Below are 16,412 nucleotides of genomic sequence, written 5' to 3' on the forward strand. Positions count from 1 at the left end.
AAGCCTAAACACGTTTGGAAAAATGCAGCTTAGGCGCATTTTTTAAACTGCTTTTCTCATGTCAGGAGAAAATTGTTTAAATGAAATGTGAGGTAATGTTGTCACAAGGTGGGAGCACCCCTTTATTTTCTATGTAAGGCAACTAGTGGCACAGAGCAGTCTGTTACATGCCTCAAGATAATACAGGCACCGATGTGAATGCGATAAATGTTACGGTTTCCTCATTGAAGGAGAGCACTGCGCAGCCGCACTAGCTCCTACATCCTACACAAACATGACACGCTCTGTAACAGCAGCGTAACGGACACAGACACTCAGCACGTCACGTGGGACGACCTTGCGTCCCACCCTTTCCGCTGAACGTCCAATCAGAAGCCTCAGAGCGGCAGCGAAGCGAAGTTTGAAAACTGCAGCGAGTGGCGGTGTGTAGGGTGAAGTGGCCGTTGTCTTCCCGGGTTATCAGAGGGCGCTGGAGCGGTGAGGTTTAGGGGGGCTCGTTATAAGGAAACAGCGACATGTCACGTCACGCCAGGAAGAGGTGAGGCTGCAAAAGAGTGACCATAGACAATGCCCACACACATTCTACCTACCTATACTCCATAACAATAATAAGCAGACACACAGTATGCTAGGAATGTCAGCTGTGCCCCGCTGCTTGTCTGGGTCAGCCTGTGTGCGCGCTACACGTGTGCAAGCCGCATGCAAGCTTTGTTTATTACCCTGTATTTCATACTAGGAGCCACTGGGGGTCTCCAGAGCAGAATCGTGACATTTGGTGCAATTAAAGGGGTTAGGTTATTTTAAGCTAGTGCATTGTTGTTTACCTTTTTTCTTTGATTTCCCTTCTAAATGTTTTTCCCTTCAGTAAGCTTGCCCCCATCATCTGAGCCGTTCTGGCTGGGGGTTAGTCAGCCAGAACAGCTTACTGAGAAGGAACAGGAAATGAGAAATTCAGACAGAAAAAAAACAAAAACATTTAGAAGGGAAATCGAAGGAAAAGTTAAGTGAACCAACAATGCACTAGCTTCCACTGTGATCATTGCGATATTTTACCCCCCCCCATAGTTAGAAACACATTGATGGCACACAGTTAAAGTGCTCTCTGTGTCTGTCTGTCTGTGTCTCTGTCTCGCTGTCTGTGTCTCTGTCTCGCTGTCTGTGTCTCTGTCTCGCTGTCTGTGTCTCTGTCTCGCTGTCTGTGTCTCTGTCTCGCTGTCTGTGTCTCTGTCTCGCTGTCTGTGTCTCTGTCTCGCTGTCTGTGTCTCTGTCTCGCTGTCTGTCTGTGTCGCTGTCTGTCTGTGTCGCTGTCTGTCTGTGTCGCTGTCTGTCTGTGTCTGGCTGTCTGTCTGTGTCTGTGTCTCTGTCTGTCTGTGTCTCTGTCTGTCTGTGTCTCTGTCTGTCTGTGTCTCTGTCTGTCTGTGTCTCTGTCTGTCTGTGTCTCTGTCTGTCTGTGTCTCTGTCTCTGTCTGTGTCTCTGTCTCTGTCTGTGTCTCTGTCTCTGTCTGTGTCTCTGTCTGTCTGTGTCTGTCTGTGTGTGTCTGTGTCTCTGTCTGTGTCTCTGTCTGTCTGTGTCTCTGTCTGTGTCTCTGTCTGTCTCTGTCTCTCTCTGTCTCTGTCTCTGTCTCTGTCTGTCTGTGTCTGTGTCTGTGTCTGTGTCTCTGTCTGTCTGTCTGTGTCTCTGTCTGTCTGTCTGTGTCTCTGTCTGTCTGTCTGTGTCTCTGTCTGTCTGTCTGTGTCTCTGTCTGTCTGTCTGTGTCTCTGTCTGTCTGTCTGTGTCTCTGTCTGTCTGTCTGTGTCTCTGTCTGTCTGTCTGTGTCTCTGTCTGTCTGTCTGTGTCTCTGTCTGTCTGTGTCTCTCTCTCTCTCTCGTTAGTATGCATCGCTTACCTTAGATGAACGCTGTTGCAGCGGTCCGCGTAAACTGCTCTGACCAGCGACATGTCTCCCGGTGTTATTCCTGGTTTCATGGGCCCCGGCGCTATATTAAAAAAATGTGTCTGATTCCGTAGGGACCGCTTTTTGATCCATGTATGGCTAGCGTTATTGTTTTTCTACTTCCTGGTTGAGAGGTACTGGTGATGCAGCCTTTTGCCTCACAAATGCATCCTGGGAAAGCTACATCACTCATGGCTTCCTCATCAGATGATGTGCTCGGTTACATGTTCCGGGAAGTAAAGGGGAAATTAATCTACCCTTAGTGAACATGGCAACTGTCAGAAGAATGAAAATAAGGTATGCAAAGAGGAAAAATCCTGTGAGCTACAAACAAAATCCAGTGCAATTTTAAAACGCCCCCCATTTTGCCAAAAATGCATTTGCTGGAGTAAGGAATGGGACCAAATAAAGAATGTACTTCACATGCTTTTTAACATTGACAAAGCTTATTAACCACTTCCCGACGGCCGTACGACTATTGACGGCCGCAGGGTGGTTCTAAATCTCTGAGGCGACGTCAATTGACGTCTGCCCCTTTGCTCGTTCCCCGAGCGCGCAGCGGGAAACTGCTGTGCTGGCCGTGTCCCTTGGACACAGCCAATCACAGATCGCCGTGAACGGCCAATCGGAGTGGCCGTTTCCTAGGCGATCTGTGCGGCCAATGAGAGATGATCTCATATGTTTACATATGAGATCATTTCTCATTGCCGGTGCATTGCCACAAAATGAGATTTGCCATCGGATGAGATGGTCCGCCTCCATCACATCCTATTGGCTCACTCCTGTCACGTGACATATTTAAACGTCAAGTATCGATGCGAACATCAGTCTCAACTAGGCTATCATAGGGAGAGGATCTCCTCTCCCTGTGATAGCTGAAGCTGCACGGAGCTGGTGCACGGAGCTCACATGGCCTCTGTGGCCCGATTCCGAGAGCGGAATCGGGCCACAGAAGCTCATACATTTACTAGGCTAATAAATGTTCTCCTTTATTACAATGTCAGGCTAATAAATGTTCTCCTTCATTACAATGTCACTTCGGGATCTACAGCGATATCGGGATCCCTCTGCCCGATAGCGCTGTCAGCGTGCCTCCCGCCAGCGCTAACTACACCCCGCGCCCGCAGCTCTACTCACCGTCCCCCGTTAAGGCTCAGGGAACAGAAAGTAGAGCATCGGGTGCAGGTAAAGTAGTAGTGCGCAGGCGCAGCACTACGCAAATAGCTCCGTGCAGCTTCAGCTATCACAGGGAGAGGAGATCCTCTCCCTATGATAGCCTAGCTGAGACTGATGTTCGCGTCGATACTTGACGTTTAAATATGTCACGTGACAGGAGTGAGCCAATAGGATGTGATGGAGGCGGACCATCTCATCCGATGGCAAATCTCTTTTCGTGGCAATGCACCGGCTCTCGCAGACAGCGGTGCTGTCAGGGAGAGAGGAGACGGATCTGTGTCTCTTGTACATAGAGACACAGATCGGTCACCCCCCCCAGTCACCCCCTTCCCCCACAGTTAGAACACTAATATTAGGGTACACATTTAACCCCTTCCTCACCCCCTAGTCTTAACCCCTTCCCTGCCAGTCACATTTATACAGTAATTAGTGCATATTTATAGCACTGATTGCAGTATAAATGTGAATGGTGCCAAAAGTGTCCGATGTGTCCGCCATAATGTCGCAGTCGCAATAAAAATGGCAGATCGCCACCATTACTAATAAGAAAAAAATAATAATTCTGTCCCTTATTTTGTAGGCGCTATAACTTTTGTGCAAACCAGTCGCTTATTGCTATTTTATTTTTTTTTTTTTTTTTTTTTTTTTACTAAAAATATGTAGAATCGGCCTAGACTGAGGATAAAAAAAAAAAATTGAGCTATTTATTATAGCAACAAGTACATTTTTTTTTTTTTTTTTTTAAATTGTCGCTCTATTTTTGTTTATAGCGCAACAAATAAAAACCGCAGAGGTGATCAAATACCACCAAAAGAAAGCTCTATTTGTGGGGGAAAAAGGACGTCAATTTTGTTTGGGAGCCACGTCGCACGACCGCGCAATTGTCAGTTAAAGCGACGCAGTGCCGAATCGCAAAAAGTCCTCTGGGCAGGAAGGGGGTTTAAGTGCCCAGTAAGGAAGTGGTTAAAGACAAGTACATTTTGAAACGCTGTGTAGGAAACTTTTTTTTCCCACTAGGTGTGTGTTTGGAGAAACTCTCTGTACTGGAGAGACAACTGTAAGTGGGGAAAATTGTTTCGGGGCAAGTTCACACTAGAATGCAGTGTGGGAAACCTGCGATTCATGCCCATTTCCCACACTGCATTCAAAACGCACTCCATTTGCAATCTGCAGTGGGTGTCAATAAGAAGTTAGTGACACCTCAAGTGCAGTGTGCTTGTCTGCATCGGATTGCATGGTACTAAAGTACCATGTGAGCCGGTTGCAGTGCGTGCACTACTTTTGGTGCGGTGCGACTTCAGCCTATTCAAAATAATGGGCTGAAACCGATTTGCACAGAACTGCATGTGAATCGCACAGGGATCGTGCGACGTTCCTGTGCGATTCACATGCAGTTCCTTGTTCGAAGTGGCCCTCAAGGATAGGAAAAGGACCTGCTTAGAGAGTTGTCAGTGGAACAGGTATCCCCCCCCCCCCCCCCCATTGTGGAAATAATCTCCCTTTATGTCCTTGTAGCAGTAATGATGCTAGTCTTCCCAGTGGGAACACAGATAATAAAAATAGCGGTGCTTTACCGCTGACGCCCCAGTGTGAGAGGACTCTAACACTCGCAATGCACGGAGACGTATACAAGTGTCTGTCAGCTCGGCAAGATGGTGCCTGGCCCCTTCCAGCATGATGTTGTCAAACAGGTCTCGCGTGTATCACCCCTCCAGGCTTTTGGCTTTTTTATTTTAGATAAAGGAGGGTTATAACCCCTGTCAGTTTTTCTTGACATGTGTGTCCCATAGGGTACATTTTCCTTCACTTCCTGTTCATAGTCAAAACAAAGTGAGAAAATCCCTCCAAAGTGAGGGAATCCTGGGTTGTCTCCAGAACTAGTGTCCCCATTGGAAGATTTTTCCTCTATTACTGTTCCGGTGTCAGCCCCAAATTTTGATACACACACCGGAGGGGGGGAGGGGAGAGACAGGAGGAGCATCAAATGTCAGATATAGGCTTAGGCATGAAAGGGTTAAAGCTGTGCTTGTGGCTCGTGACTTTGAGCTGAGGTATCCTCAGGGGCTCTTCTGAGAATGGGGAACACCAGTGGGCTACAAAGTACAGTGCAGCAGCTCCAAAATTCAAAAGATACTGATCTGGAATTTGTAGTAGTGCATCACAAGCAGACAAACGGTTCCCCCTAGTCATCAGTCCAATTTTCCAGACTAATTGTTCTAGCAAACTGTTCAGAATTGTGTTGATTAAAAGGCAGAAGTTTTCTTAGATGGGAGAACCAGAGTAAACAGTGCTTGGCTATGCCCACCAAAAACCTAGGAGAAGGTGGCCAGGCATAATTTGAGCCAAATAAATGTTCTTTGCTCCAACCTATAACATCCAGTCCATTTTTTAACATGAAATAGGGACTCTAGCTGGTCTGTGTTGGTTTAAAAATACATTTGTTGCATTTTCATACATCTGCCCATGTGTGGTGGTTATGCTAAACCAAAGGATCTACGTTCTTCTTGAGCGTGAGTCTCCATGACTTGAAGCACATTGTAGTGTAAGCAAAGGCAGAAACTGTATCTGAGACTTAGACTGGCCATACATGGTTTGAATTTCAGCCAATTCCTGTCGAATCTGGCTTAATTCAAGACATGGATGGTCCGGTTGGCACCAGCTGGCTTGGCGAAATTTGACTGAAAAGTTGAAGGAGCCGGATCTGAAATGGTTGGCTGAAGAGTGACTATATCCATTTAGATGCAGTCACTGTTTAGGTATTCAGACAGCCACAGGTGCTGCAGTTGGCTGAACATAATGGCCGCCAGCGGAGGTTTCTCCTTTTGCTGTTTAGCGTGTATGATGGAATCTATTGGTTTAGAAATCGGTCTGTCTAGCATTACATCAGTTTTAAAGTGGGAGTTCACCCGGAATTTTTTTTTTAACATTAGATTGATGCTCATTTTGTCAAGGGGAATCGGGTAGTTTTTTTTTAACCATTTAAGGACCACCGCATGTACATATACGTCGGCAGAATGGCACGTACAGGCACATTGGCGTACCTGTATGTCCCTGCCTAGACGTGGGTCGGGGTCCGATCGGGACCCCCCCCCCGGGTACTTGCGGCGGTCCCCGTGGCTGTCCGAGCGATCCGGGATGAGGGGGCGGCTGTTCGTTTTTGTCCGCCCCCTCCGGATCGCTCCCAGCCATTCGCGCACTCCCCCCGCGTGTCCCTTCCTCTGCCTGTGTAAACACAGGAAGGGGGAAGTGATGTAATCTCTCCTCTCGGCGGTATTTTCAACCGCCGCTGAGGAGAGAAGACATCACACAGTGAGTCTGCACTACACTACACTGACACCAGTACACATAGGCACATTTAACCCCACTCCCATGTCACAGTGTCACTGAATGCAGTGATCATATATGTACTGATCACTGCATTTAGTGTCAGTGTGACAGGCAGTTAGTGTTAGGTCCAGGGTAGCCCCGTAACCCCCCCCCCCCCCAATAAAGTTTTAACCCCTTGATCACCGCCCTAGTTAACCCTTTCACTTCCTATTGCCAGTGTCACTAAGCGATAATTTTTCTGATCGCTGTATTAGTGTCACTGTTGCCGCTAGGTAGCTTTTTTTTTTTTTTTTTTTTTTTTTTTTTTTTTACTAAAGACATGTGGCTGGATACATTTTGGCCTAAATGTTAGACTAAAATTTAGTTTATTCGATTTTTCTTATAACAAAAAGTAAAAAATATTGTTTTTTTTTTTTCAAAAATATCGCTCTATTTTTGTATATAGCGCAAAAAATAAAAATCGCAGAGGCGATCATATACCATCAAAATAAAGCTCTATTTGTGGGAAGAAAATGACGCAAATTTTGTTTGGGAGCCACGTCGCACGACCGCGCAATTGTCTGTTAAAGCGACGCAGTGCCGAATTGTAAAGACGCCTCTAGGCTTTTAGCAGCATATTGGTCCGGTCCTCAAGTGGTTAAAATCGAAGCAGTACTTAACGTTTTAGAGAGCGATCTTCTCCGCCGCTTCCGGGTATGGTCTTCGGGACTGGGCGTTCCTATTTGATTGACAGGCTTCCGACGGTCGCATACATCGCGTCACAAGGAGCCGAAAGAAGCCGAACGTCGGTGCGGCTCTATACGGCGCCTGCGCACCGACGTTCGGCATACTTTCGGAAAATCGTGACGCGATGTATGCGATCGTCGGAAGCCTGTCAATCAAATAGGAACGCCCAGTCCCGCAACCAGCGGCGGAGAAGATCGCTCTCTAAAACGGTAAGTACCGCTTCAATTTTTAAAAAAACTACCCAATTCCCCTTGACAAAATGAGCCTCAATCTAATGTTAAAAATTAAGTTTTCGGGTGAACCTCCACTTTAATTAGATTTAAAATCGTAGTTTAGTCAGTCTGAACTTGTTTTATAGCAAGTAAAAGTGTATTTTATTTTTTGCTGTTCTGTGCCACAACAATTATACATGTTCTGATACTAATTTAATGGTTCTCTGCTTGGATCTAGTTAAAAAAATTTAATTTCTCCCTGTTTTTTTAGTGAGGTCTTGGCTTCTTCTGTCATCAGCAGTGCAAACCGTGCACTTGCAAGGCTTGTGGATATCTGGGATGAGGTGGGTATCCAAGAGGAAGAGCGACTGCGGAGAATTGAGCAAGTGAGAGAATACATTGAGGTAATGAGATATATAGTATTTATAACTTTGTATTTTTTAGTCAAACATCACAGGCACAGGATGACTTATCAGGTACATTGGGTTATACAGCAAAACAAAAGCTGTAAGTACCACAGCCCAGTAAAACCACTGCCGGCATTCCTTTTTCAGGATTGAAGGTAACCATTTCCTATTTTCTTACATTTTATGAAGTTATTTTACTCCAAGGTTCATCAGTTGCTGCAGGTCCACTTGTGCTCATTTTTACAACTTCACGATTACCTTCTTGAGTTCGCCCTGGGCCATACCCAGAATCTGTCATTTAAGAAGCAGGGCTGACCTGTAATGTGGCCCTCTGGGTACTAAACCCTGCATAAGGCGCTTACCTAGGCACAGAGTGCGATGTATTGAGTTAGCCACAGGGTGCACTACAGGTCCAGGTCTGTGGTCCATCATCTGGAGAAGACCTGTCCTTGAAGACCCCTTAGGAGGTATGCCCACCAAGAGGGTGAAGACTGTCCGACATGGACCTTGGATCCTGCCTGGCACTGTCCACACTGCTCGATTTGGTATTTGCAGATCTCGCCCTTATGAAAGCTCATGGGTGTGTCTTTGTCTGTGCAACTCACTTTCCAGCCAAAAATGTCAACGTCACAGGCCAGCAAAGAAGCCAGAGGGCTGGGGTGCTTTGTCATTAGCACCCAGCCTTTATTTTGACTGAGGCTGTGTGGCCCATTCAAAATATGGTGCATAACAGACTCTCCCTGAGCCTGCACGAGCCCCAGCCATACCACCCAACTGCACTTTTTCTGTGTTGCGCGCGCGCACACATCCTCGTTGCTGTCCTGCTCTCCTCACTGGTAACACCACTGAACTTGGGGGCGTTTTTTGTGGGCTCCCTGCTGCCAATTAGTGACACAATCACAGACCGTCAGGTGACCTTCCCTATAGTTTACATATTTAATGGTATTTCCAGTTCATGGGGAAAGTCCTTCGGGCTCCAGAGGGTGGCTTGAGTGAGCATTTGTCCTCTGCCTCCTCCTCCTTCCTCAGGAATGGCTCCATTCTCCTCCCTATTGCATCTAGGCCTGTACATTGATTGACATAACCTAGAAAAGGTCCTTGCTCCTCCTAGACTGTTGCTGGCAAAACACTTTTATGTAGGAGGGGTTCCTAAAGAAGGGGGAATCTATTCCCATTGTGGACCCAGCCATATCTTGTCTTGGCAAGAATGTTAATTTTTACGTCCTTGTGTTTTAAAAACCTTATGGATAGGGCGGAGCTAGTGGCTGTTATGTGAGCAGCGGTGAGAAGGCGCTCTGGCCGGGACGATTAATCCTTCACTGATGCTTGGTGTCAGGCTCAGGGGTCTGAGATTCCAGGGCCAGCCAGAACAGGATCTGGATTTCACTTCTCACCTTGCCCTTTCCCCTCCCCAGTACAAACCTGCAGTCTTAGGGGAAGACGAGTAATGTTATGTGTTGTATCTATTGTCTTCCAGAATCCCCCAGCGGAACCCAGGAGGCCTCAGTACAGTCTCCTGCTGCGACAGGGCATAGTTCCTCCAAAAGATGTGGGAACTGTAAGGATAAGCTCCCAAAGTCCCACTCAAAACCCTTTTGCTATAAATGCATAAACAATTTAGCAGGGAAGGTGGCTGCTGCAATGATAAGTTTTCTTGCATCCATGCAGACGGTAATGCTAGCAACTGTTAAAGCCTTCCGTGAAGCAGCTGGACAGTCAGTGACTCAGAATCCTGACACAGAGGAACTTACCCCTAGGGAAGGCACATCCTCTCAAGAAAGCCTATTTGCAGGGGGAACCAGTACCTTCCTCCCACCCTCACAAATGCTCCCTCTAGGTCAGGCAGAGGAAGAGGAATGTGAACTAGAAAGCCAGATCAGATCAGCTCAGAGGAAGAGTTGGATATAGACTCCCTTAGCCAGCCCAAGAGGAGATAAGACTAAGGAGACACCTCTTTGCTGTGGAAGATCTTGACAGTCTCCTCCAGGCAATTTACAACACAGAAGAGATTCCAGAAACCCCTAAAGCAACCTCAGCACAGGATAAGGTTTATAGGGGGCTGAGAAACGCTCAATCTAAAGTGTTCCCTCTCCACCAATCCCTTAAGGATCTAGTCCTACAGGAATGGAGAGAACCTGAAAGGAGGATTGACAGACAAAAAACTTGGAAAAAAAGATATCCCTTTCACCAGACTGATGAGGAGACTTTCTTTAAGCTCCCAAGACTGGATGTGGCTTTGTCGCAAGTCACCAAGTTGTCTGACCTCTCCTTTGAGGACGCAGGCAGTATTAAGGATTTGATGGCTGCAGGTTAGAATCTCTTCTTAGAAAAGCTTGGGAAGCTAATACAGCAGCCATGGGTCCAGCCTTGACAGCAGCCTGTGTAGCCAGGAATACAGATATCTGGGTGGAGACGCTCACCAAGCACCTGTCCCAGAGAACCGAATCAGAGGATGTTATCGAGTCTCTAACAGTGATAGGGAAGGCTGTTGCTTACCTGGTGGATGCAGCAATTGAATCCGCAAGGGCTTCAACTAAAACGGCAGCTTTAATCAATTCAGCAAGAAGAGCTGTTTGGATTAAAGCCTGGGAAGGAGATGTATCCTCTAAAGGTAAACTTTGTGGCCTTCCCTTTCAAGATTCATTGCTTTTTGGCCGAGGCCTGGATGATGTCCTGTCTAGGTCATCAGAGAAAGGTAAAACGTTTCCAGTTAAGCCAAAAAAATAAGGTTTCAGGAAAACTTTTCGAGGCCCCTCTGGGCAAGCAAAGCACAGAACCAAAAAGGAACCCAACAAACGCTGGGGTCCTGGTAAGGGGAATAAAAAGAACTTACTTTTCCCCTCCCCCAAAGCTGGCGACAAACAATCTAAGTGACGTCAAGATCAGAGTGGGGGGACGATTGTCCCAATTTGTACCTCAATGGGAAAAGATTTCGGACAGCACTTAAATTTGCCAATCCTACGAGAAGGTTATCGTCTGAAATTTTTGGCAACACCCCCCATATGATCACTCTTACACATCCTCCCAGGGATACCCTAAAAGAAATCTGCCCTCCTGGAGGGTATCCAGGAATTGGCCGAACAACAAGTAGTGGTACCAGTACTGAAAGAACAACAGTACCAGGGATTCTATTCCCACATATTTTTAGTCCGCAAACCATCGGGAAAATACCGCCTGATGGTAAATTTAAGAAACCTGAACAAGTTTCTGGAATACAAAAAATTTACTATGGAAAGTATCTACTCGGTACGGAAGAACCTCCATGAAGGAAGCCTTCATGACGACTCTAGACCTCAAAGATGCCTACCTACATGTGCCAATCCACGTGGATCATCGGCATATCTGAGGTTTGCAGTAGTGGTTGGAGGAGAGATCCTTCACTGGCAGTTCAGAGCACTACCGTTTGGACTAACAGCCAGCCCAAGGATTTTCACAAAGATCCTAGCGGAGGCAGTTGCCTTTCTGCACCTCCCAGGGTATATCTCTTATACCTTACCTGGACGATCTACTGATCTCTGGACAGTCAGCCTCCCAGGTCATGTTGAATACCAACAAAAGCAGTATCAGTCCTAAAAAGCCTGGGTTGGATAATCAATACAGAGAAATCCTACCTCGAACCAGAACAGGTCAAGACCTTCCTGGGCTACATAGTGGACACCAGAAAGCAGAAGCTCTTCCTGCCAGAAGACAAAGTGGCAAAATTGGCTTCAGCGGCAGGGGATCTGATAAAAACCCAGAGTCTCTCCAGAAGGAACATTCTGAGAACCCTAGGCCTTATGTCTGCAAGTATACCAGCAGTAGTCTGGGCACAACTTCACTCAAGGACAATTCATTTCTTCTTCCTGTCCTCCTGGGACAAAAAGGAGTCCCTGGATCAGGAGATACTGCTCACCCCTCAGGTCCTGTCATCCCTGGAGTGGTGGACAATTCACCAAAACCTAAAAGGTCGACCATGGGCTCAGTGGAACCCGGTAAAGGTTACCACGGATGCCAGTTCAGGGGGGTGGAGGGGCCCACCTAGGGAAGAAAGCCCAAGGGCAATGGAACAGCTCACTAGCTCGGAGGTCATCCAACTACAGGGAGCTCAGAGCGGTAGGGGAAGCCCTAAAAGCCTTCCAGGAAGACATCAGGGGCAAGGAGGTTCAAGTGAGCTCTGACAACGCCAGTCGTAGCCTATTTGGGTCACCAGGGAGGTACCAGGTCCAGTCCTCTACTAGAACTATCCAAGGAAATCCTGGACTGGGCAGAAGGGAAAGTTCTCTCCATTTCTGCCATACACATAAAGGGGACAAGCAATACAAAGGCATCAGTCGTCAGCTGATAAGACAGGGGGAATGGGAACTAAACCCAGAGGTGTTTCAAACCCTGGTACAGCACTTCGGAAATCCGGAAATAGACCTGTTTGCCAACCGGCAGAACAGAAAAACAAAGATATTTCTCGATTTCCCAAGAGAGAGTCAGAAGGTCTAGATGCACTGACTCAGACCTGGCTTTACAGGCTGGCATACGCCTTCCCGCCCTTGGCCTTGATTCCACGGGTCCTTCAGAAACTCAGCAGGTCTCCTGGTCAGATCCTTCTGATGGCATCGTGGTGACCAAGGAGAGCTTGGTTTGCAAGTCTAAAATCCATGGCTGTAGCGGAACCACTGAAGCTCCCAAACAGGGTAGATCTCCTCAGGCAGGGGCCAGTACTTCACCCAAGGCCGGAATTTTTCCAGCTGGCGGCCTGGATAGTGAGTGCCAGATCCTGAAGCGTAAAGACTGCTCAGAGAAGGTAATAAGTACCCTTCTTTTGAGTAGAAAACCAGTGACTAGGAAGATTTATTCAAAAATGTGGAAGACTTGCTGTTCCTGGGGTAAAGAAAGACAGATGACCTCAACTTCTATTCTGGTTATCCTGGAGTTTCTCCAGGACGGAGTAGATTTGGGGTTGACAGTCAGTACCCTTCAAGTTCAGATAGCAGCCCTCTGTCTATCTCGATCGAAGACTAGCAAAAGAGGACCTCATTAAACATTTTCTGTTGGCAAGAGAAAGAGAGTTTCTCCCATCCTTAAAGGTAGTTTTCCGCCTTGGGACTTAACTAGGGTGTTGGAGGCATTATCTCTACACCCATTCGAACCCATAGAAGAGGTTCCCTTTAAGTTCCTAACTTTAAAGTTAGCATTTTTGTTAGCAATCACTACAGCCAGGAGGGTAGGGGATCTGCAAACGCTGTCCATGAAGGAACCCTTTCTGCTGGTTCAGCCAGATAGTGTCACTCTCAGGGCAGATCCTTTGTACCTACCAAAAGTAGCATCCTTATTTCATAGGACGCAAGACATAATATTGCCGTCCTTTTGTGATGAACCAAAAAATGAGAAAATGTCTTTTTATTTTTCTGGAGAGAACAAAGAATTTTAGGAGATCAGTCACCTATTAGTTCTGTATGCTGGGCCCAGGAAGGGACTTCAGGCCTCAAAAGCCTCAGTCTCAAGATGGATAAGAGAAGCTATCTCCAGGGCGTGTGTGCCGGGATCCCAGCTCCAGCTAAAATCAAAGCTCATTCAACCAGATCTTTAGCAACTTCCTGGGCTAAAAAAGCAGGGGCCTCCTGGGAACAAATCCGCAGTGCGGCTACCTGGTCCAGTCATCATACATTCCTGAAGCACTATCGTGTGGAAATGTTGTCACAGCAAGACTTGGCTTTTGGTCGAAAGGTCCTACAAGCTGTGGTCCCACCCTGAAGGTAGGCCTGTGGTTACTTGATTATCCTCAGGTGTGCCGTCCTGGAAGGTGATAGAAGAAAACCTACGTTAGACTTACCGGTAACGGTATTTCTACGAACCTTCCAGGACGGCAGGCCTACTTCCCGCCATATGTGGAGGGAAAGATAAGCTAAACGCTAGGTGGTAAGTACCTATACGGAACAATGTCCCTTGTGAACCAGTTCGGGATTACTTTAATACATTCTGGGGATCAAGGGGAAGGGTGGGGACTTATAACAAGCTGTCAATTGATTGTGTTTCCTGCAGGGAGGAGCCCTCATCTCTCAGGTGTGCCGTCCTGGAAGGTTCGTAGAAATACCGTTACCGGTACGTGTAACGTAGGTTTTTCCGCAGAAATAGACTGAGAAGGGGTTATTCCCTGTGTAAGCTGCCCCAGAGGGGATTAAGCAGACATAGAGCCCACAGAGGACGACACTGAACACTTCCTAAAACAAATTATGGAGGCCATAATGCACATGCCAAACTAGCCTGACTGAACATATAGATGGCATATGAGCTATAATGACATTTTTGAAACAAGCCATGCACAATGTTAAAAGAGCAGAGAATTCGTGATTTGGAGGATACAGGCCACCCTTTGGAAGGCAAGGTGCAAAATCTGCACCAAAAGGTTGCTACCCACACTGATTAGCTGGGAGATATGGAGGATCACCAGAGACAGTTTCCCTGAGGAAGTAGACGGTAAGCAACCTGAAGATTTCCTAGAGCAGGGGTCTTCAAACTACGGCCCTCCAGGTGTTCAGAAACTACAATTCCCATCATGCCTAGACATGTCTGTGAATGTCAGTCTTGCAATGCCTCATGGGATTTGTAGTTCTGCAACAGCTGGAGGGCCGTAGTTTGAGGATCCCTGTTCTAGAGCTTTGGCTTTAAAATAATATTGTAGATACTTTCTCCCACCTATTCGCTATAAAGCGTGTACACAGGATCCCCTCAAGACCCGTCTGTAGGGAAGCTACAATACAATGTCAATCGCATTTCTATGTATCCTGACTTTTCTGAAGCTACGCAGAGATAACATGCTAGCTTGTGCATGTAAAACAGCTTGGAGAGTTACAATTGATATGCAGTATGGTCTACCCTGCAAAATTACGAGTAGTTGATGGAGGCAAGGTGCATTTTTTTCAATACTCCCACAGATTCATCACGTTGGATGCTAGGGGTGCTTTAGCCCTGCTGCTCACTGCTGAGTCCATGCTTTTGCAAACTGATGATGGCAATTTTAATCAGGGGCCCCATGGGGTTCTGTTGCCCATAACTCCCAGCAAGTTATGATGGATACAGTAGTTTTTCAGTATGCTGACTAGATACTATACTGTTTTTTTTTGTTTTTTTTTTGTTTTGTTTTTCTGGAAAGTACCATCTCACCTATGCAGGAATTAAGTTTCTGGAACATATACTCATGGTAACCCATCGGCAGATGTGGAGGTCTTACCTGACAAATGCGGTCCCCTTCAACTATACATGAATGTCCCACGCTGGTCTGTTTGTTACCTAGGCCAACATATTATTTTTTTTTTATTATTTTTTTTGGATTTTCTTTTGTTTTGAGCTGTTTAATCTACTGTTGTGACAGACGAAGATATAGTAATTAAATGCTATAACTTTACCCACTTTGAGTGTAGAGTATAGAATTGTTCTAGATCAAGTCATAACACAGGAAGAAAGTCGGCCATGCCATAGCCACTTTTAAATCGCACAAATCACTGAGTTTAGATGGATACCCAGCTGAATGGTATTAACTGCAAAGGGAGGTTCTGATACCTCAACTGCATGGAGTATTCATTGCAGCAGAGAAGGAAGGTATACTTCCAAGATCTATGAGAGAATCTCTAATATTGGGGGTTGTTGCCAAAGCCTGGGAAAGACCCATTGGAATTTGAATCCTACAGACCCATCTCCATAATTCTGATGTAAAAATATTGGCCAAGGTTTTGGTCCATAGACTGCGATCGGTAATTGCAAAATGATAAGCTCTGATCAAACGGGATTTATACCAGGGAGGAGTGCTCAAATTACTCTTGGAAGGCTATATGTTCATTTGAAAATACAATACAGATAGTAGGGTGATGGCAATTTTGGACACTAAAAAAAGCCTTTGATTTGGTAGGGTGGGGGGTGTACCTCTTACCTCTGCTCCTATGGCTAAATTGGGATTTGGGGCCTAGATTCATCTCATGGGTAAGATATTTATTGACCCAAGAGCTAGTATAGGCGTCGGTGGACTTGTACTGATACGTTTTAAGATGAACAGAAGGACCAGGCAGGGCTGTCGTCTGTCACCACTTTTGTTTGCATTGGCCATTGAATCACTGGCTGCTAAACGATGTGAGGATGATGGTATTACAGGTCTGCTGGTAGGGGATCTCGAAGAGTATTTCTTTGTAAGCAGACGATATGCGCCTATACCGGGGGATGTCATTGTCTGCTGCTATTTTGGTAATACAGGAATTCTGAAACTTTTCGGGCGGTTACGTATTAATTTGTCTAAGCGCTATGCCCACTGTAACCGCAACCTAACTTAAAGGATCACTAAAGGAAAACATTTTTTTTTGCTGAAATGACTGTTTACAGGGTATAGAGACATAAAAGTTAACTGATTCCTTTTAAAAATGATTAAAAATAGATTAAATTCAATCATATAATGTGCCTCTAGTTTCACTTTCGTTTTTAAACTGGTTTCATGTTTCTGTGAAGTAAAGAGACCCACAGAACAAAAACAAACAAATCCAGGGCAGTGTTTTGTTTTTAAAATGAATCCTGATTGGTTCTGAGGAGTTTTAGACACACAGCTTGGACCCCACAGTGAAAAGCTGCCATGAGATTTTTCATAAGGAGCCAGACAAGCAGGAAGTGTGGAGATC

The 16,412-nt window shown here is 46.2% G+C and overlaps 1 protein-coding gene across 2 annotated transcripts in view; it reads left to right on the top strand.

Annotated features, from left to right (window-relative positions):
- Positions 1-336: 336 nt before the first annotated feature.
- The window catches only part of LOC120913989 (protein regulator of cytokinesis 1-like), a 62,136-nt gene continuing 46,060 nt past the window's right edge, over positions 337-16,412 (top strand). For both annotated transcript variants that reach the window (XM_040324379.1, XM_040324389.1), the window contains exons 1-2: positions 337-538; positions 7,647-7,779. In XM_040324379.1, the coding sequence (XP_040180313.1) occupies positions 516-538; positions 7,647-7,779 (156 nt within the window). In that variant the 5' untranslated portion in view covers positions 337-515. The remainder of the gene's footprint in view (positions 539-7,646; positions 7,780-16,412) is intronic.

This window comes from Rana temporaria, chromosome 1, assembly GCF_905171775.1.
Source record: "Rana temporaria chromosome 1, aRanTem1.1, whole genome shotgun sequence".
In the NCBI taxonomy this organism is placed as follows: Eukaryota; Metazoa; Chordata; class Amphibia; order Anura; family Ranidae; genus Rana; species Rana temporaria.